Source organism: Dipodascopsis tothii, assembly GCF_038497935.1.
Source record: "Dipodascopsis tothii strain CBS 759.85 unplaced genomic scaffold V1510scaffold_20, whole genome shotgun sequence".
Taxonomy (NCBI): domain Eukaryota; kingdom Fungi; phylum Ascomycota; class Lipomycetes; order Lipomycetales; family Lipomycetaceae; genus Neoaidaea; species Neoaidaea tothii.
The window spans coordinates 185561-204090 of NW_027118004.1; the positions used below are offsets into that span (position 1 = coordinate 185561).

The following is an 18530-nucleotide window of genomic DNA, read 5'->3' on the forward strand; positions in this document are numbered from 1 at the left end:
CGCGGCGGCGCCAGCGTGCCGGCTCGGCCCAACGGCCACCGGCCTGCGCCAGTGGCGTTCGGCACTCGCGGACCTAACCGCCGCCGTATGGAAGGTCCGAAAACCGGCGATGGACGGCGCGTCAGGTGACGCAAACACGTGACGCACAAGCGTCGAATTTTGCGCAGCTGCAGCCCCAACCGCCCCCCCGCTCGGGCGCGCACGCAGGCAACACACAGTTTTTTCTCGCAAAATTTTTTTTGTTGGCTGCCCGTCTTCTTTGCACACCCGCCCAATATCTTTTCCGCCCCCAGAGCACAGAACAATTGGTTCGGTGCCTAGCTTTCGTCATTTTGGAAGGATAGTTTTGTATTTATAGGCTGGTTGGTTTGCTGTTTCGAAACAAAGGACTCGCGGGGCCCTACGACTTTATCTGCTACAGACGCTCGACAGGATGAACGAGGCATACGTGGTTATTCACGTGGCGACGACGTGCGACGAGCACGGCGTGTACGTGACCAAGGACTCGGCCGAGGTGATCGAGATGGCGTGGATTCTGCTCAACTCGAACACGCTGGAGGAGGTAGGCAAAGCGGAGAAGCCGGCGGGGCGGCGGCGGCAGGACGGACGGCGCTGACAGACAGATCCACCGGGATAGCGTGCTGGTGCGGCCGATAAACACGCCGATCACGGCGCTGTGCAGTAAGTTGGCGCGGGGTGCGGGGCGGGGCTGACGTGCCAGCGAGCCTGACAACGCTCACGTTCGACCATGTGCGCACGGCGGGCACGTTCCGGGACGCCATCACGCGGTTCGACAACTTTGCGCAGGAGTACCTGATCTCGAAGGGCACCGACTTCACATTCGTCACGCTCAATGCGTGGGACCTGCGTGTGCAGCTGCCGCGCGAGGCCCGCGACAAGGGCGTCATCCTGCCGCCGTACCTGCAGCACTCGCGGTCGTTTGACCTGCGGACCGAGTACAGCCGGTGGCAGACGCACCACCCCGAGTCGCTGCCGTTCTCGTCGTCGTCGCTGAGCAACATCTGCGCGGCGCTGGAGGTCGAGTCGGTGCAGAGCTCGGCGCCGATCAAGCACAACCTGCCGTTCCACCTGCAGGCGCTGGCGCCGGCGTCGCCGCGCCGCGCGATGGAGGAGGCCATCACGCTGGGGCGGGTGCTGCGCGGGCTGATCAAGAAGTCGCAGCCGCCGGAGCAGCACCCGGACGTGCTGGCCAAGCCGCTGGACACGCGCGCGGACGTGCGCGCGTTCCTGGCGGAGCGGTCGAAGGTGCTGCACCTGTCGAACCTGCCGCACGACACGACGCAGAGCGAGCTCGAGAGCTGGTTCACGCAGTACGGCGGCCGGCCGATCGCGTTCTGGACGCTGCGGACGCCGGACCAGCACAAGCCCACCGGCACCGGCTTTGCCGTCTTCTCGTCGCACGAGGAGGCCGCCGAGAGCCTGGCCATGAACGGCCGCGCGCTCAACGAGAAGGCGATCGAGGTGTCGCCGTCGTCGAGCCGGGTGCTCGACCGCGCGCACGAGATCCTGACGCCGTTCCCGCCGAGCAAGAACCGGCCGCGGCCGGGCGACTGGACGTGCCCGTCGTGCGGGTTCTCGAACTTCCAGCGGCGCACGGCGTGCTTCCGGTGCTCGTACCCGTCCGTGGCGGCGACGCCGAGCCAGGAGCAGATGTTCCAGTACGGCAACTACCAGCCGCCGCCGCTGATGCCGCAGCACAACAGCAACGGCATGCCCATGGGCGGCAACGGCCGCGGCAACAACGGCTCGTTTGGCATGGTCCCGTTCCGCGCGGGCGACTGGAAGTGCGGCACCGAGGGCTGCGGGTACCACAACTTCGCCAAGAACGTCGCGTGCCTGCGCTGCGGCGCGTCGCGCGCCGGCGCGGCCGTCGTCGCCGACCCGACGTTCCCCAACGGCATGATGGACCCCGCCGGCGGCAACAGCATGCAGGCCAACGGCGGCCTGCCGAACCGGCCGGCGTCGTCGCAGTCGCTCCACCAGCTGCCCTCGATCGGCTCCGGCAAGGGCGGCAACGGCGGCCCGAACGGCTTCGGCCACCCCAACGGCGGCCAGTACGGCGGCCCCACCGCCTTCAACTCGCCCATCTCGGCCAACTTCCCCGCCGGCGCGTTCGCCTCGGGCGCGCCGCTGTCGGTCTCGGGCCTCGCCACCGAGCGCGGCGACCCCTTCGCCGGCCTCGCCGGCGGGCCCTCCCTGCTCGCGTCCGGCCCCGTCTACGCCGGCGGCGCCGGCGCCTTCCCCCCCGACGACTCGTTCTCGTCCTTCTTCGCCGGCGGCCTCTCCGGCCTCTCGCTCGTCGACGACGGCCCGCTCAAGAAGCGCCAGTCGGCGTGAGCGTCCCCGCCCTGGCTCGCGCCGGGCGTGTATCACTATTCGGGTTTTGCGTCATCCACAGCACTCTGCACGATAGACGGTCTACGGAAAATGTATCAAAACGGTTGCAATCATGCGGACGGAAGGGAAAAGTATCCGCGCGCCTCCGCGGCGTCTACGGCCGGCCCCGGCCGGCGCTTCATTTTTGCTCTTCATCAGTTTATTCTCTTTGGTTAATCGGGTCGAAGGTGTCTTGGGCGGATGGTTATTCCTCTTATTTAATCGGTTGAATGTATATATCGCATACACGTGTAAAATGCACACTAAAAGCTGTCGTCTCTTCGGTCATTTCGCCGGTCCGTGTCTCATTTTGTCAGCCAATCTCAATGCCGGAGGCTATTACGTTGGAGATCTAATAGTTTGTTTTTGAATGTATTAATGCCTGTGTGAATCGAATCACTTTGGAACCAAAAGGGCGAGCGTACGTGTAAGGAGCGTAACAAGTTGGGTGCCCGCGAGGCAGGCAAACGTCCGGCAGTCTGTAAAAATACACGGTACTGTACATGGAGGCCGGCTAGCGGATGTCCTGCAGCGCGGGCCGCGTGCGCTGCCCGCGGGGGCTCTTTTGGAGCTTGGAGAGCAGCGAGCCTTTGCGGAAGATGCTGTTGTTCTCGGCCCGGTCGGCCCGGTCGGCCGTGTTGGGCGTGAACCGCGGCTTGATCAGGTCGATCAGCTTGGTCTTGGGCGCGGCGACGGCGGGCGGGGCGGGCGCGGGCGGGGGCCGGGTCTTGGCGGGCTTGGCCGGGGGCGCAGATGCGAAGGAGCCGCCGGCCAGCTGCGGCGACCGCTGCGGCATCGGCTGCAGCAGCGTCTGCTGGACCGACTGCGCCAGGAGCTGGGCCTGGGGTTTGGCCGCGCCGTCGTTGGAGTACACGGGCGCGATGGACGACATGGACTCGTTGCGGCCGCGGGACCGCCGGTAGCGCGAGTTTGTGCGGGCGACGCCGGCGGCGGGCGCGAGCTGGTTGGCCTGGAGCATGGATGTCTGGGACTGGGACTGGGGGAGACGCTGGACCTGGGCCTGGGCTTGAGCCTGGGCCTGGGCTTGAGCCTGGGCTTGAGCTTGGGCTTGAGCTTGAGCTTGAGCTTGGGCTTGGGCTTGGGCTTGGGCTTGGGCCTGAGCTTGAGCCTGAGCCTGAGCCTGAGCCTGGGCCTGGGCCTGGGCCTGGGCTTGGGCCTGAGCCTGCTGCCGCAGCTGCTGGTCCAGCAGCTGCTGCTGTCGCTGCTGGTCCTGGTATTGCTGTTGCAGCTGCTGTTCCTGGTACTGCAGCTGCTGGCGGAGCTGCTGCTCTTGCAGCTGCTGGTCCTGAAGCTGCTGGCGAAGACGCTGCTCGTCGAGCTGCTGGTCCTTGAGCCGCTGCTGGTCCTGGAGCTGCTGCAGCAGTCGCTGCTCCTGGAGCTGCTGGTCCTGGAGCTGCTGGCGGAGCTGTTGGTCCTGCATCTGCAGCCGCTGTTGGTCCTGGACCTGCTGCTCCTGGGCCAGCTTTTCCTGCAGGATCTGATGGTCGAGCAGGAGCGACTGGTCCTGGAGCCGCTGCTGGTCCTGGAGCCGTTGCTGGTCGTCGGCGCGCTGCTGGTCCTGGAGCCGCTGGAGCTCCTGGAGCCGGAGCTGCTCCTGCACGCGCTGCTGCTCCTGCACGCGCTGCTGCTCGAGCCGCTGCTGCTCCTGCAGCCGCAGCTGTTCCTGCAGCCGCATGTGCTCCTGGAGCTGCTGCTGCTGCTGCTTCTCCTGGCGCAGCCGCTGGTCCTGCAGAAACTGGTAGTGCTGCTGTTGCTGGTGGTGGTACTGCTTCTGCTGGATCTCCTGCTGCTGCTTCTGGAGGGTCTGGTAGTCCGTGGGCTGCATGAACGGGTTCTGGTGCTGCTGGGACTCGAGCAGGAACGGGTTGTTGGACTGCGGCGCGAGCTCGTCCGGGAGGCCGTAGAGCACCGGGCGGCCGTCGGCGGGCGCCTCGGGGAGCGTCTCGATGAGCGGGGCCATGGCGAAGGCGGGCGCCGGGGCCGGCGCGGCTGGCGCGGCCGGCGCGACGGCCGGCGCGGCCTTGGGCTGCGAGGGCGCGCGCTCGGCGCGGTCCGGCCGGGCCTTGGCCGACGGCGCGCGCTCCGGCGACCGGTCCGACCGGTTGCGCAGAATGAACAGCGGCACCTCCTCGTCGTCCTCGATGGTGACCGTCCGGCGGTGCGTGCGCGGGTCGTTCTTGGCCGTCGCCGGCGGCGACGACGGCGTCCAGTCCGACAGCGTCGGCGCCAGCGCGTTCGACAGCGCGCCGCCGCCAAAGTTCAGCGGCGGCAGCTTCGGCGGCTCGGCCGGCGACGCGCGCACGCTCGTCGTCGTGTTCGACCGCTTCAGCCCCGAGCCCGACCGCTTGAGGCCCTGCCGCTTGTCCTTCAGCGGCAGGTGGTCCTGCGACCGGGTCTTGGCCAGCAGCGAGCCGCTGCGGATCGGGTCCGCCGCCGTGTCCGGGCTCAGCCACTTGCCGCGCTTCTCGGTCGGCTCCGGCGGCGTGTAGTCCATCAGCCGGGCCAGCACCGCCGCGCGCGCCAGGATCAGCGCCTGCCGCCACATCTCGAACGTGACCGCGTCGTCCGCGGCAAACGTGTGCGCGTAGTCGTCCAGGTTCTCGTACAGCGACGGCGACAGCGTCGACTTGAGCACGAACTCGAGCCCCGACTCGGCGCTCACGTAGACGTTGCACTGGTCGAGGTGCGCCAGCACGGTCTGGTCGGCCTTGCGCGCGCCCGGCTTCTTGGACACGATCACCTTGCCGTCGTCGACCTGGACCCACCGCTTGGACCACGAGTGCCGGCCCGGCAGCCGCGTCTTGAGCCACCCCGTCGTCGGCGGCAGCGTCTTGGGCACGGCGCCGTCGACGTCCGGCTCGCCCACGGACAGCACGAGGTAGTTGCCCTGGTCCTTCTCCCACTGCGCCACGACGTCGTTGAGCAGCTCGAACGCGAACAGCGCCCGGTACACCTTGAGCGACGGCACGACCTCCAGGATCCGCAGCGGGCCGTCCGGGAGGTCCTTGCGCTCGCGGCGCACCTGGCGGACGACCGAGTCCGCCGTGCAGTCCGCGGCGGTCGCCACCGTCACCGTGGTGCCCGTGTCCTCGTACAGCATGCTCACGTGGTAGTTCTGCCGTCAGCCCGGCCGCGCCGCTGCCCACCTTGGCCTTGCCGTCGAACGACGCCCGGAACGACCGCGGCCGCTCCTTGCGGCCATTGGCCTTGCCGTCGCGGCCGGCCTTGGCCTCGCCGTCCTCGATCTCGACGCGGTCCGACCGCCGGCCGATGCTCCGCCAGGAGAGCGTTCGATGCATTCGCGCTGCGCTGTTGCTGGATGGGTTCGGGGGTGCCAGCTTCGCGTGCCGCCCTTTTTGTGCGGCGCTGCGAGCCGCACACGACGCGGCGCGGTGGCGAGCCGCACGCCGCCGCCGCGGCTAGCCCCCCGCCGTACCTGGCTAGCGCCGCGGCGGTGCGTGGCGCCGCAGCCCGTGCGGCTGGCCTGAGCCGGCAGCTGCGGCCCTGGGGGGGCTGGCTGCGGCCGCCGGCAGCGGCGGACTGGCGGGTGTGCCTGCGGCAGAGGTGCGGTGGCGCATGCAGAAGCCGCGGGCAGTCGCTGCGGGCGAGTCGCCGCGGGCGAGTCGCGGCGGGCGAGTCGCCGCGGGCCGAGCCGCCCTGCGCCGCACGCCGTGCGGCTCAGCGCCACCGGCGTGTAGCACGAGCGACACTGCGAGCCGACGTGGCCGCCGGCGGCCGGCTGCATTTGGCAGGTTACACGAGAGCCGCGGCTGCGCCGCGCGTAGCGGCCGTCGCGAGCGTCGCCGGCCGCACGCCGAGACCGCCCACTGCCGGAGGCCTGCCCGCCGGGGGCCTGCCCGCCAGACCCTGTCCAAGGCAGCCGACGTTGCCTGCCAGAGTAGGCGGGAGCGCCTCGGGCGGCGTCGGCAGCGCGCAGGTGCGCCCATCTGGCGGCGGACCGTCCGCCAGCACCGCGCCGCGCGCTGTGCGGCGCGCCGCCCGCGCCGCATAGCATGCGGCTCACCGCGCGCCGCATAGCGTGCGGCTCACCGCGCGCCGCGCTCTGTGCGGCTCACTGCGCCGCACGGAATGCGGCGCGCGCCCTTCGCGCCGCACACCATGCGGCGCCGAGCGTCCACAGTCCTCCCAGCGCAAAAAATTCTCGACAATGGCCGAGGCCTGGGCGTTCCCGCTGCCGGCAGCGTTCAGCACGCCGGACGAGTACCTGGCCGAGCTGACCGAGTTCTACCTGGACCCGTTCGTCCAGCAGCTGGCCGGCCATGTCCACATCCTCGACTTTTTCGCCACGGATCCCGATCTGTTCGAGCAGATCCTGCCGGCCGAATGGGTGCAATACATGGACGCGCAGCCCGACGCCGACGCCGTGATCGACTACCTGATCTCGGGGACCCCCGGGAGCCTGCCGCCGCCGCCGCCGTCGCTGGCGGCGTTCATTGGGCGCACGTTCCGGCTCTCGATGGTGCGCACGCCGGAACAGACGGCCAAGGGCCGGCCGCGGACGCCTATCACCGTGGGCATGTCGCCCAAGAAGGTGCACGAGTGCGACCTGCTGTCGAAGGCGATCGCGGAGCTGTGCGCGCGGACAGAGACGACGCACGTGATCGACCTGGGCAGCGGCAAAGGGTACCTGTCGCGGATGCTGGCGCACGACCACGGCTGCGACGTGATCGCCGTCGAGAACATGGAGGACCGCGCCAAGGGCGCCGAGGCTCTGGACGCGCTGTTTCTGCGCAAGAGCCGCAAGACGGGCGAGCCGCAGATGCGGGCGGGCGGCGTTGTGTTGGCGGGCGACGGCCGGCCAGAGGACGAGGCCAAAGTCGGGCCCCAGACGGCCGGCGGCGCCGGCGCCGGCCCCGGCAGCACGCCCGCCGCCGCCGCCGCCGCCCCTCCCGCCGCCGCCCCTCCCTCCGCCGCCCCCTCCGCCGGCTCGGTCCGCCATTTCGAGAAGTTCGTCGACTCCGGCGACCTCGCAGACCTCATCGACCGCGCCGGCGTCCGCGGCCAGAAAGTGGTCATGACCGGGCTCCACGCGTGCGGCAACCTGTCGCACCACGCGATCCGCGCCCTCGTCGACACGCCCGAGATCGCCGCGGTGGCGGTGGTCGGGTGCTGTTACAACCTGATGACGGAGCAGGCCGTCGAAGCGGACTCGATCGGGTACCCGATGAGCCGCACGCTGGCGGCCGCGCGCATCCCGCTCCCGCTCACCGCGCGCATGCTGGCGTGCCAGGCGCCCGCAACGTGGACGCGCGCCACGCGCGAGGCGTTCTTCACCCGGCACTTCTACCGCGCGCTGCTCCAGCGCGTCTTTCTCGACCGCGGCCTCGTCGGGCCCGGCCAGCCCAAGGTCCTCATCGGCAGCCTGCGCAAGCAGTGGTACGCGTCGTTCGCCGCGTACTGCGCCGGCGCGTCCGGCAAGCTCGCCGCCGGCCGGCCCGGCTGGCCCAGCGTCGACGCCGCCGTCGCCGAGCAGTACCTCGGCCAGTACGGCACCCGCCGCCGGCAGCTCGCCCTCCTCTGGACGCTCATGGCCTGCACGGTCGCGCCGCTCACCGAGGCGGTCATCCACCTCGACCGGTTCTACTTCGTGCGCGAGGCCGGCGCCCGGCACGCGGCCGTCCGGGTCGTCTTCGACCAGGCGCTCTCGGCGCGCAACCTCGTCGTCGTCGGGATCTTGTAAGGCAGTCTAATACAGCTACAGCTGGGCGACCTCCAGCGTCGTCGCCGACACGTTCTCCTCCAGCGCGCGCTTGAGCAGGTCCCACGACACCGGGTCGTTCGGGGCCAGGCTCAGGGCCTCCTGGAAGTTGAGCACGGCCTCGGCCGTGCGGCCCATCTGCAGGTTGACCAGGCCCACGGCCGAGTAGACCTCGGGCTCGTGCTTGGCCACGCGCAGGACCTCCTCGAAGTTGGCCACGGCCTCGGGCCAGCGGCGCAGCTGGCGGAACGCGTGGCCCAGGTTGACCTTGATCGGCACCCAGGCCTTGGTGTCGCTGTCGAGCTCCTCGGCGACCTTGAGCGCCTCGAAGAAGAAGTCGAGCGCGCGGTCGAGGTGGTTCTTGTGGTAGAGCACGACGCCCATCTCGTTGAGCAGCAGCGGGTCGGTCTTGCAGATCGCGTAGGACGATTCGAGGTACTCCTCGGCCAGCGTGAAGTTGTGCAGCTGCAGGTGCTGCATGCCCAGGAACAGCGGCGGCAGGTGCGCGCCCTGGAAGAAGCGCGCGGCGGTGGAGTAGGCCGAGATGGCCTGCTCGTGCTCGCCCTCGACCGCGAACGTGTGCGCGAAGCCGATCCAGGCCGGCCCGAAGTGCGGGTCCATGATCGACGCCTTGGAGAAGTACCGGCGGGCCTCGGCCGGGTTCTGCGCGGCCAGGTAGTAGACGCCCACGGTCAGCCACGTCACCGGCTCGTCCGGGTGGTTCTCGGCCATGTCGTGCGCCAGCAGAAACAGCTTGTTCTTCTGCTCGAGCTCGTGCAGGCACGCCAGGTACAGCGGCATCGCCGAGAACTTGAACTTGTCCTTGGCCAGGATCCTGCGGTCAGCGGCGCCGGCGGCCCACGTACTGCTCGCACAGCTGGAAGCACTGCTTGAACCGGCACTGCACGAAGAGCAGCTCGGCCCGGCTCAGCATGAGGTCGCCGTTCTTGTGCAGGTTGTACTTGGCCTGCAGCTGGTTCTCGGCCTCGAAGAACCGGTTCATGTTGTGGTACTTGTTGAGCTTGGTCGTGTAGAGCAGCTTGACGAGGTCGCCGTCGGCGGACGTGGCGTCGAACCGCAGCGAGCTCAGGAACTCCCATTCTGGCGTCAGCGCGCCCGGCGGCCACGTACCCTCCATCGGCGTCATGAGCGTGTTGGCGATGAGCTGGTCGTAGGCCTCGTAGCACTTGACGTCGATGCGGAGCGCGTCCTTGAAGCACTCCTTGGCCCGGTCGAAGTTGTTCTGGTTGTTGTAGATCAGCCCGCGCAGGTACGCCATCGACGCCTCGAGCGCGACGCCGCCGTCGGTCGCGGGCGGGCCGTCGCGCCGGTCCGCGCCGGGCGGCGCCGTGCCCGCGTCGCCGACCACCGCGAGCGCCTCGTCCCACTTGGCGAGCCGGATCAGGCTGAGCGCGGCCAGGTACCGGCAGCTGGGGCTCTTGGCGAGGTCCTGCCGCATCAGCAGCTGCCGCGCGCGCGCGTAGTGGCCCGTGTTGAAGTACGCCTGCGCCAGCCAGAACGCGTCGTTCGGGTCATCCGTCATCGACAGCACCGTGTCGCCGACGTAGACGGCGGTCTGGTACTGGTGCTGCTGCAGGGCGTCGTGCCGCCACAGCCGCAGCCGCTCGTGCACCGGCAGGGCCATGTAGTACGCCTGGTCGGGCCGGGCCGGCGTGGACGCGCCGGCCGCGCCGGCCTCGCGGAACGGCGTCGCGTCGAACGCCAGGCCCGCCTGCGGCGTCGACGCGCCGGCCGGCACCGGCGTCGACAGGCCGGGGCTGAACAGCGCCGGCGTCGAGACGATCGACCGCGGCGAGATCGCCAGGATCGACGACCCGGCGTCCGAGTAGAGCGAGTGCGCGAACGGCGACGCGAACGCGCCCGTCGCCGACCCGTCGCCGGTGCCGTAGAACGAGCCGGCCGCGGCGCCGCCGGGCGACCGCGCCGCGGCCGGCGTGCTGGTTGCTTGCGGGGTGGCCATCGGATGCCTGCGGTCAGCGCTGCGCGGAGGGCCGCCCGGACGGCCGCCGGTCTGTTTGCAAACCGGCGGCGGCGGCGGCGGCGGCGCGGCGGCCGCCGCGCCCACGTACTGGACTCTCGCTGGATGGGTGCTGCGAGTGGTGCGGACGTTCGGGGCCGTGTCGTCGTGCGGTCGCGATCTCGACCGGGTGTGGTGGTGAGGTCTGCGATGGTACCCAGCCGGTTGTAAATACGGCGTTGCTATAGTACCCGAGCGGGCGCGTGGCGCGCTCAGGGGCTCGCCCGCCGGGCAGCGCCGCCCGGCGCCGACCCGCGCGCGCGCGCTACCCGGCGCGGCGCCCGGCGCGCGCGCGCTTGGTAGCCGGACCGAGTCCGCGGCCCGTACGCTAGCGCGGACCCGCGCCCCGACCCGCACCGCCCGCCGGCCGGGTACCACCCCCATGAGACCACTTTTTGGGCCTTTTTTCCGCGGCTCGTCAGCCCACGACTCACCATCTCTTTGCGTCCTCCACCGCGCGTGCTCCCACAATCCGCCCGCCCTCAATTCGCCTCCACCATGGCCAGCAAGTCCGCCATCACCGGCGCCAAGAAGGACAAGTTCATTGCCGCGTTTGACTCGCTGGTCGATGACCTGCTCGACATCCTCAAGAGCTACAACATCTCGCCCGAGGCCACGGCCTGGTTCAAGGAGTCGGTCTTCTACAATGCCGTCGGCGGCAAGCTCAACCGCGGCATCTCGGTCGTCGACACGTACGCCATCCTCACCGGCAAGGACGAGCTCTCGGACGCCGAGTACAAGCGGTGCGCCGTCCTGGGCTGGGGCATCGAGCTCGTACGTGTGTGTTTGGTGCGCGCTGACCCGCCAGCTCCAGGCGTTCTTCCTCGTCTCGGACGACATCATGGACTCGTCCAAGACCCGCCGCGGCCAGCCCTGCTGGTACCTCCAGGTACGCGCCCGCCCGCGCCCGCTGACCGCAGCCCAAGGTCGGCATGATCGCCATCAACGACGCCTTCATGATGGAGACGTCGATCTACATGCTGCTCAAGAAGCACTTCCGCCAGGAGCCGTACTACATCGACCTCATCGAGCTCTTCCAGGAGACCACGTTCCAGACCGAGCTCGGCCAGCTGCTCGACCTCATCACCGCGCCCGAGGACGACGTCGACCTGTCCAAGTTTTCGCTGGCGAAGCACTCGTTCATCGTCATCTACAAGACCGCGTTCTACTCGTTCTACCTGCCCGTCGCGCTCGCCATGTACATGGCCGGCGTCTCGTCCGAGGCCGACCTCAAGCAGGCCAAGGACGTGCTCATCCCCCTGGGCGAGTACTTCCAGATCCAGGACGACTACCTCGACTGCTACGGCGACCCCGAGGTCATCGGCAAGATCGGCACCGACATCATGGACAACAAGTGCTCGTGGATCATCAACAAGGCGCTCCAGAAGGCGTCGCCCGCGCAGCGCAAGGTCCTCGACGACAACTACGGCCAGAAGAACGCCGAGGCCGAGGCCCGCGTCAAGGCCGTCTTCCGCGAGCTCGACATCAAGCAGGACTACCTCGCGTACGAGGAGGACGTCGTCTCGCGGCTGCGCGAGCAGATCGCGGCCGTCGACGAGAGCCGCGGCTTCAAGGGCGAGGTCCTGACCGCGTTCCTGAGCAAGATCTACAAGCGCCAGAAGTAGAATGTACCCTAGTTTGCTGTTTTGTCGCTCTCAGCTTAATCCACACGTATGTACAGCTACCGCGGCGTGACCGCGCCCGCCGCCGCCGGCTCGGCCCCCCGCGCCGACTCGCGCGCCACGTGCTCGCGGTACATCTTGAGGTACGTCGCGGCCATCGTGGCGTCGCCCACCTTCTCGGCCAGCTCGGCCAGCTTGCGCATCAGCAGCGGGTCCACCTCGGTCACCGACAGCGCGCGCTTGTACGCCTTGATGGCCTCCATCGGCCGGTCGTGCTTCTCGAAGCAGTTGCCCAGCGCCTGCCACATCCGGTAGTCGTACGGCTTGAGCGCCGCCGCCCGCTGGTAGTAGAAGAACGAGTAGTTGTACATCTCGATGACCTCGTAGGCCTGCCCGAGACCGTACCACGCCCGCACCTCCTTGTTGCTGATCCCCACCGCCCGCCGGTACGACTCGATCGCCGCGCGGATGTTCTTGAGCTCGATGTACTCGTGGCCCATCAGCGTCCACGCGCCCAGGAAGTTGCGGTTCAGCGTCAGCGCCCGCCGGTAGTACACCACCGCCTTCTCGTGCTCCGACTGCAGCGAGCAGTAGTTGGCGATGATGCAGCACGTCTCGGGCCGGAACTTGTCCGTCGCCGACGCCAGCTGCGCCAGGTACGCCAGCTTCGCCCGCCGCTCGGTCACGTACAAGATGTTGGAGTAGACCTCCATCGAGTCCAGCCGGTGGGGGTCCACGTTCAGCACCTCGTCGAACAGCCGCTCGGCGTCGGGGTAGTCCAGCAGGTGGCTGCTCAGGATCGCCCGCTGGATCTTCAGGAACATAAACTCCGGAAACACGGCGTCGATCTGCGTCAGCAGGTCGTACACCCGCTCCTGGACCTGGAACAGCTCTTGGTTGGCCACGACCTCGAAGATCGACGTCATCAGGTGCTTCGGCGCCAGCGCCAGCGTCGCCGGCAGCCGGTCGATCGTCGCGACCGAGCTGATGATCTCCTGCCACGCGCCCCAGTTGTACGGAAACAGGTTCACCGACCGCAGCAGCGCCTCGAGCGCCTGCTTCTCGCACTTGTGCTTGCGCAGCACGATGCCGTACAGATACAGCAGGAACGGGTCCTGCGCCGTGGTGCTGCGCAGGTACTGCTCCAGCTCGCCCACGATCGTCACGATCTGCTTGTTGGCTGTGGGCTCGCCGTCGAGCGGTCCCAGGATCACCTCGCTCTGCTCCTCGCGCTTCTTCTCGCCGGACTGGGGTCAGCGCCGCCGCGAGGCCGCCACTTACGATGTACCGCGCGTACAGCCGCAGAAACAGGCACTTGTTGCTCGTCGCCGACGCCAGCACCGTGCCCACCCGGTCAAACTCCTTGCAGTCGAAGAGCGTTTTGGCCAGCACGTACTTGCGCGCCTCTGCCGGTGTCCACAGCGGGTCCGCGAACCGGTACCGGCCCGTGTCCATGGGCTCGTCGCCGGCGTCTTCGGGCTCATCGCCGACTCCCAGCCCGTTGAGCGCCTCCGCGGCCCTGCCGTCAGCGCGCCCGCGGCCTCACATACCATTTCGCCGACTCGTACAGACACCGTTCCGACAGCAGCTCGGCTGCGAGCGCCAGCTCGGCCTGCAGCTCGAGCAGCTGTGCGCGGGAGACGGGCAAGCCCATTTCGGCGGCCACGCCTGCTTCGTCGAACGCCATGGGAGAGATGCGGTGGATCGGTCGGGAGACGTGCGGATGGGCGTGCGGATGCGGACGCGGTAAACACTCGCTGATGTAATCAGATGGCCCTGCTGATGTCAGCTGTGATAATTAGTCACGTGAGACACGCGTCTGCCGCCGCTCGCTTAATGCGTAAGCACGGCCCATCGATTTGTCATTACACGCGTCATTGCCATTTCCACGCCGCCTGCCGGCGGCGCCGGCCTCGCCGCGACGCGGCTGCCGGGCAGCCCGGGCGCAGACCGCTCTCGGCCAGAGCTGAGTTGGAGTTGGCCGTGGACGGACCTGCGTCTCCATGCGGGTCAACCTTATGTGCGCGCTGCCGTCATAGCCTATTACACGTGCGGCTCAGCGTGTTGCACGGTCAAATTGCAGCTCGTCCGTCGACCAAGGACTTCGCGGGCCGCAGCGCCGGTGAAGTCGCGGCCGTGGGCATGTGTGTCCGCAGTGTGCCCAAGCCGTCTGGGGAGCAAGCAACAACTGATGAAGATCTCACGGGCGCTCGATCCCGAAGCGTGGCCTGCTGCTCAACGGCCCAGCTTGCTCGTCTATCGAGACGAAAGCCGCAATAGCGGAACGGCGGCAGACGGGAGCCCGGTACGTCGCGGATCCATACGCCGGGGTCGTTGGACGGCAGCGTGCCCCTTGCAACGTCCGACCCAGCGCGCTGTTTTTATCCCTGAACGGCGACAGTAGCGACCCAGCGAACTACAGCGCGGTCAGCCAGTAGAGCAGCCATCTGTGCGGCAAACATGCCGTTCGCAGCGCAGCTGCCGTCGGCGTCAGATCTGTTCGGCCTGACGATCCACAATGTAACGCGTTGTAACTGTCGTGTGGTCTCGCACAAAAACCGTGCCACCCAGCTGTCAGGAACTGTCGTCCGCAGTTGCGCGGCAACCACGCGCGCCGCCCGGCGCAACCTCGCCGCGCCGCCCAGGACGACCGCCGGCTCCGCTTGCAGCCCAGCCACGAGCGTTCTCCCGTCAGAGCTCTTCAGGTTAGCGCGGCGCCTATTCACGTGATTTACGACGTGAACCCCGGGTAAGCGCGACTCAGGCACGGCGCGCCACGCGCGCCACGCATCTGTCAACACAGCGCGCGTCGGGCGGCGCATTGCCGCAATTAGCCGCAACGCGCCGGAGCGCGCCTGTCACAGCGATCACGCGTGGAGACGCCGCGCACGCCGCGTCAGGTGTCGGAAGACACGGGGCCTAGGCGCTTAAGCGGCTGTGCCGCCGCCGCTGCCGCTTGGCAGTTTCCGCCGCAATTGTCTGCGCAATCGTCTTCGCGGTCCTGCCGCCGACATCTGAGTACCACACCATGTAGCCTCCGAAGATGCCGCTCGGCTACGGGCAGCGGGTGCAGTTCCGCGGCCGCGGTCGCTGACCGCGGTCCCGTCGGCTACGCCGCGGGCCCCCAACCAAGCGCGCCGGCCGTGTGGATCGCCAAGCCGCTGATGCACTCTACGCCGCGTCGTGACGTACGGTGAACCAATGGGTCGGCACCGGCGCCGACCGCGGTCATGCGCGGCCGCCGAATATGCCGTGGTTGTGATCGGTCGTGACCGGCGCGTCGTGGTTGTTCCCGTGTGTTGGATCGACCCCTCGGTCTTGCTTGTTGCAGCCGGGCCACGCACATTCCTGCGGACCAAAGGCGCTGCTGAATGCGCATCTAGTCGGCGTAGGCCTCAGTAGTGCGACGGGGCCGAATCCACCAAGGCGGGTAGCCGACGCGTTTGCAGTTTGGTACACCGCCCTACGGCGGCCCTAGTTCGGGATCGCTGGCGCGTCTGTGTGTCGCCCACACCGCCCACACCGCCCGCACCGCCCGACAGATCGGGCTCCGCCGACGGCGGCTGCAGCCGCGGGTGGACCGGCCGATAGATGCCGGCAGTGGTCGCTAGCAGGCGGCCTCGTTGGCGTGGCTGTCGCGGCCGTCCACGCTCGCCGTCTTCGGCCGGTCCGGCCAGTCGGCGCGGCCCGTAAAGAGGGGCACGCGGACAACCCAGCCACGGGCGAGGGGCGTGCGCCACAGGAGCTCCGTCCCGGCCACTGGCGCGGGCGCAAGGGCCGGCAGCCAACAGGCGCAGCGGCGTCCGCAGTCTGTGACTACGTTAGAGGCGGGCGAGCTAAGCCGTCGCGGCCGGCCGCATTCCTCGCCAGACCCGGTCGGTTGCTAGACGCTGGCCCTGGCAGGCGTGCCCAGCGCGCGCCGACCGTGTCTTAAGCCGCCCACGACCGTGTCAGACCGTGTCACGGCCGTGTCTATTTCGTGTCAACGCCAGCGCGCGCGGTGCACACGCGCAGGCGGACGGCCGGCAACACTGTATATTTAACTCGACTGTCCCTCGAGTTACACCGGCCGCAGACTCGCCGCCCAGCAGCCTGACCCCATTTCTCGGTGCTCCAGCCCGGCCCACACTCTTGTCCGCGGCCTTGACTGCGCACGTTGTGCCACGCCGTCCCACGCACAACGCATCGCCCACGCCACGCTGCCCGTGTTACGCACCCAGGCAGAATCCAGACGGCCACGGTACACAGGACACACGGACCAGACGACAGGAACCGGTCGCACAATGAGCGGCTCACGCCCGGCCACTGCCGGCATCTGTAAGTTTGCCCCGGCCGCCGTTGTCTGCGTGGCTCGTGGTCGCCGGCCGGTGCTGAGATGTAGGTCGCGACAGCAGCCATAAGAAGCGGGCTGATAGCCCTCTGGCCGACGAGCCCTCATCCAGCAAACGCGCCCGCACCCGTGTCTCGCAGCCGCTCCGTCGCCTTGACGAAAACCTGCCCGCGACCATGATACTGCCTACGAAACGCGCGCGCGCGTCGGACGCGCGGTCACCCAAGCGCCGCCGGCCAACCGATGGGCCTCAGCTTGAGCCGGCCCCAGTGTTTGCGCGCCGGTCTGCCGGCCGCGTGCTAGCCGAGACCGGGCCCGGTCGGTCGGCGCCGACGCTCGCACGCTCGCCCATCGAGGACGAATTCGGCGCCGAGACGCCGGTCTTCGTCGTCTACCACGACGACGACGCGGACGATTTCGCGCCCACTAGCCCGAGCCCTGTCGCGCCGCGCCGCGCCAAGCGGGCGCGCGCGTCGCCCGAGGACGCGCCGACGACGCCCAAGACCGCCGTCGCCGTCCGCCTCGACGGCCTGCTCACGCCGCCGCGGCCGCGCCCGGACCGCGTCCGGGCAGGTCTGCTACCCACGCCGGCCGCGTACATGTACGACCACCGGACGCCTGACCGCGCGCGCTCGGCGCCGGCGCGGCTCGAGCGCATGTTCGCGGTTGACACGACCTTCCGGTCCGAGCTGGACTTTGTTATCCACGAGACCCCCCTCACGCCGCCGACACCGTCTCTCGCGGCCATCAGAACGAACGCTCCTTCGTCGCCTCACAAGCCCAAGCGCCGGCGCCAGCCGCTTGCCGAGCTCTACGATGGCTCCGAAAACAAGGAGAACATCGACCCACTGGCATAGCCAGCTTCACGACCCATTTTGACAGCTCAGCACATCGCGGTCACTCTCTTGCTCTGGCGATCCCCACATTCTTTTTTATTTATTTTTGGCACCTTGCTCGGCATGCATCTGATGGTTCTGGCGTTCTGTATGATTCAATCCACACTTTCCTTCAGCCTGCTCGCCTGTAGTCCGGCGTTGAGATATGACGTCACCCCTAGCCCTGTGCGTTGGCACCGTCGCGTTCGGCTCTGGTAGCGGCTGGCTGTTCCCACTCGGACCGCGCCGCACCCAGTGCGGCTGAAAACCACCCGGCCGGTCGCGTCGCCGGATACTGCGGCGCTCGCCGCAGCCATTGCCGATCCCGGGCCCAGTCAAAATCGCCCGCGGTGGGTACGTCAGCCCATGACGTTCTTGCAATTTGCTAGAAATCGGGACGTGGTCGGCGGCGTCGCTCGCAGCGCAGCGTCAGCGGACGCGTCACGGCCCTTGTGCGGCGGCCGCTGAACGCTGCCGGCCGACCGCGCAAAGACGCACGCACCCAGCCCGCCGGTATGGTTCCTCCATCCATCGCCAAGGCGAAAACGGCGCGGCAGTGGAGCTAATTGAAACAATTACTCTATCGGGAGCAGCCAATGGTCCTTGTATGCACCCAGCGCGCTGGGCCAGGTTTTGAGACGGCATGTCGCACGAGAACCGCGGCGCTATGCCGACGATCTGCCGATCCCGTTGAGCGGTGGGCTAGGTGCGCCAGCGGCGCACAGGGTCCACCACAGCGGGCTGTTCCGTTCGGCTGGCGTCCCTGGGTCAGCCAGAGTGTGACCGGCACCAGCGGCGCATGGGCCGCGGCGGCCGGCTACAGGTAGCCGCCGCAGGAGATGCTAATGGCCGCGCTGTGACACGAGCCACCGCACCGCCGCCCGCGGCCGCATGTATACCTGTGGCGCTTGCATGTAGCCGCAGACTAGCATGTTCCGCTAGCCGGGTTCGCCAAATGGACTTGCCCGTTCGGGCGTCTACGTAGCGGAACCGTGCTCGGCCCGTCCGAGCGTGTGATACGCGGCCGTTCGTCGCTGATCTACCGATATCACTCGATGGAGGGGGATGCTGCCCGCGGGCGGCTGCGGCGACCGCGCGCCGGTCGGGGCTGCCCACTCGCCAGCCGCGACGGCAAAGCCGTGGGCCCACATTCTAGCAACTGCGGCTGGCGCGTCGTCCTGGCCGCCAGCCCGGTCCGGCAGCGCCAGCCACGGCCGCGTCGCGCCCGACGTCAGGCTCACGTGATGGGGCAGGACAGCGACCCAACATGGCTAGTGGACTATGTTTAGCGACACTCTAAGCCGTCTGTGGAGACGCTAGGCTGCACCAGGAAGCTGAGATACGCGTGCTATCTCTGTTTGGAAATATGGTCGAAACTAGCACCGTGGCCGTGCAACGTCCCAGCCCGCCCAGGTACGCCGTGCGGCGACCCTCTTAAAAAAAGTGAGGGAGAGGTCGCGAAGTGGCAGACAGGGATCGATATAAGCAGCCTGGGCGGTCGAATCCCGGTCGCACAGCACCCCGGACA

At 68.4% G+C, this 18530-nt stretch overlaps 6 protein-coding genes across 6 annotated transcripts; 4 read left to right on the top strand and 2 right to left on the bottom strand.

Moving 5' to 3' along the window:
• Positions 1 to 103: 103 nt before the first annotated feature.
• V1510DRAFT_396086 (uncharacterized protein) lies at positions 104 to 2808 on the top strand. The gene is made up of 3 exons (XM_066931878.1): positions 104 to 562; positions 624 to 681; positions 722 to 2808. The coding sequence occupies exons 1-3, from the start codon at positions 434 to 436 to the stop codon at positions 2356 to 2358; spliced, it is 1824 nt and encodes a 607-aa protein (XP_066788298.1). The 5' UTR covers positions 104 to 433; the 3' UTR covers positions 2359 to 2808.
• Positions 2809 to 6586: 3778 nt separating this feature from the next.
• V1510DRAFT_366975 (methyltransferase domain-containing protein) lies at positions 6587 to 8119 on the top strand (the record flags this gene model as incomplete). Its single annotated transcript, XM_066931293.1, has 2 exons — positions 6587 to 7213; positions 7385 to 8119. 2 exons carry the CDS (start codon positions 6587 to 6589, stop codon positions 8117 to 8119), a joined length of 1362 nt encoding a protein of 453 aa, XP_066788299.1.
• On the bottom strand, positions 8092 to 9825 carry V1510DRAFT_418854 (uncharacterized protein). Its single transcript, XM_066934190.1, has 3 exons — positions 9269 to 9825; positions 9004 to 9238; positions 8092 to 8972 (listed from the first exon to the last, which is right to left on the bottom strand). The coding sequence occupies exons 1-3, from the start codon at positions 9780 to 9782 to the stop codon at positions 8135 to 8137; spliced, it is 1587 nt and encodes a 528-aa protein (XP_066788300.1). The 5' UTR covers positions 9783 to 9825; the 3' UTR covers positions 8092 to 8134.
• A 774-nt stretch (positions 9826 to 10599) lies between these two features.
• V1510DRAFT_396094 (isoprenoid synthase domain-containing protein) lies at positions 10600 to 11859 on the top strand. The gene is made up of 3 exons (XM_066931879.1): positions 10600 to 10949; positions 10984 to 11064; positions 11096 to 11859. Exons 1-3 carry the CDS (start codon positions 10674 to 10676, stop codon positions 11798 to 11800), a joined length of 1062 nt encoding a protein of 353 aa, XP_066788301.1. The 5' UTR covers positions 10600 to 10673; the 3' UTR covers positions 11801 to 11859.
• On the bottom strand, positions 11530 to 13730 carry V1510DRAFT_430874 (anaphase promoting complex subunit 8). Its single transcript, XM_066935403.1, has 3 exons — positions 13348 to 13730; positions 13079 to 13316; positions 11530 to 13044 (listed from the first exon to the last, which is right to left on the bottom strand). The coding sequence occupies exons 1-3, from the start codon at positions 13482 to 13484 to the stop codon at positions 11857 to 11859; spliced, it is 1563 nt and encodes a 520-aa protein (XP_066788302.1). The 5' UTR covers positions 13485 to 13730; the 3' UTR covers positions 11530 to 11856.
• A 2287-nt stretch (positions 13731 to 16017) lies between these two features.
• Positions 16018 to 17051, top strand: V1510DRAFT_180204 (uncharacterized protein). The gene has a single exon (XM_066930408.1). It carries the CDS (start codon positions 16304 to 16306, stop codon positions 16982 to 16984), a length of 681 nt encoding a protein of 226 aa, XP_066788303.1. The 5' UTR covers positions 16018 to 16303; the 3' UTR covers positions 16985 to 17051.
• Positions 17052 to 18530: the final 1479 nt, after the last annotated feature.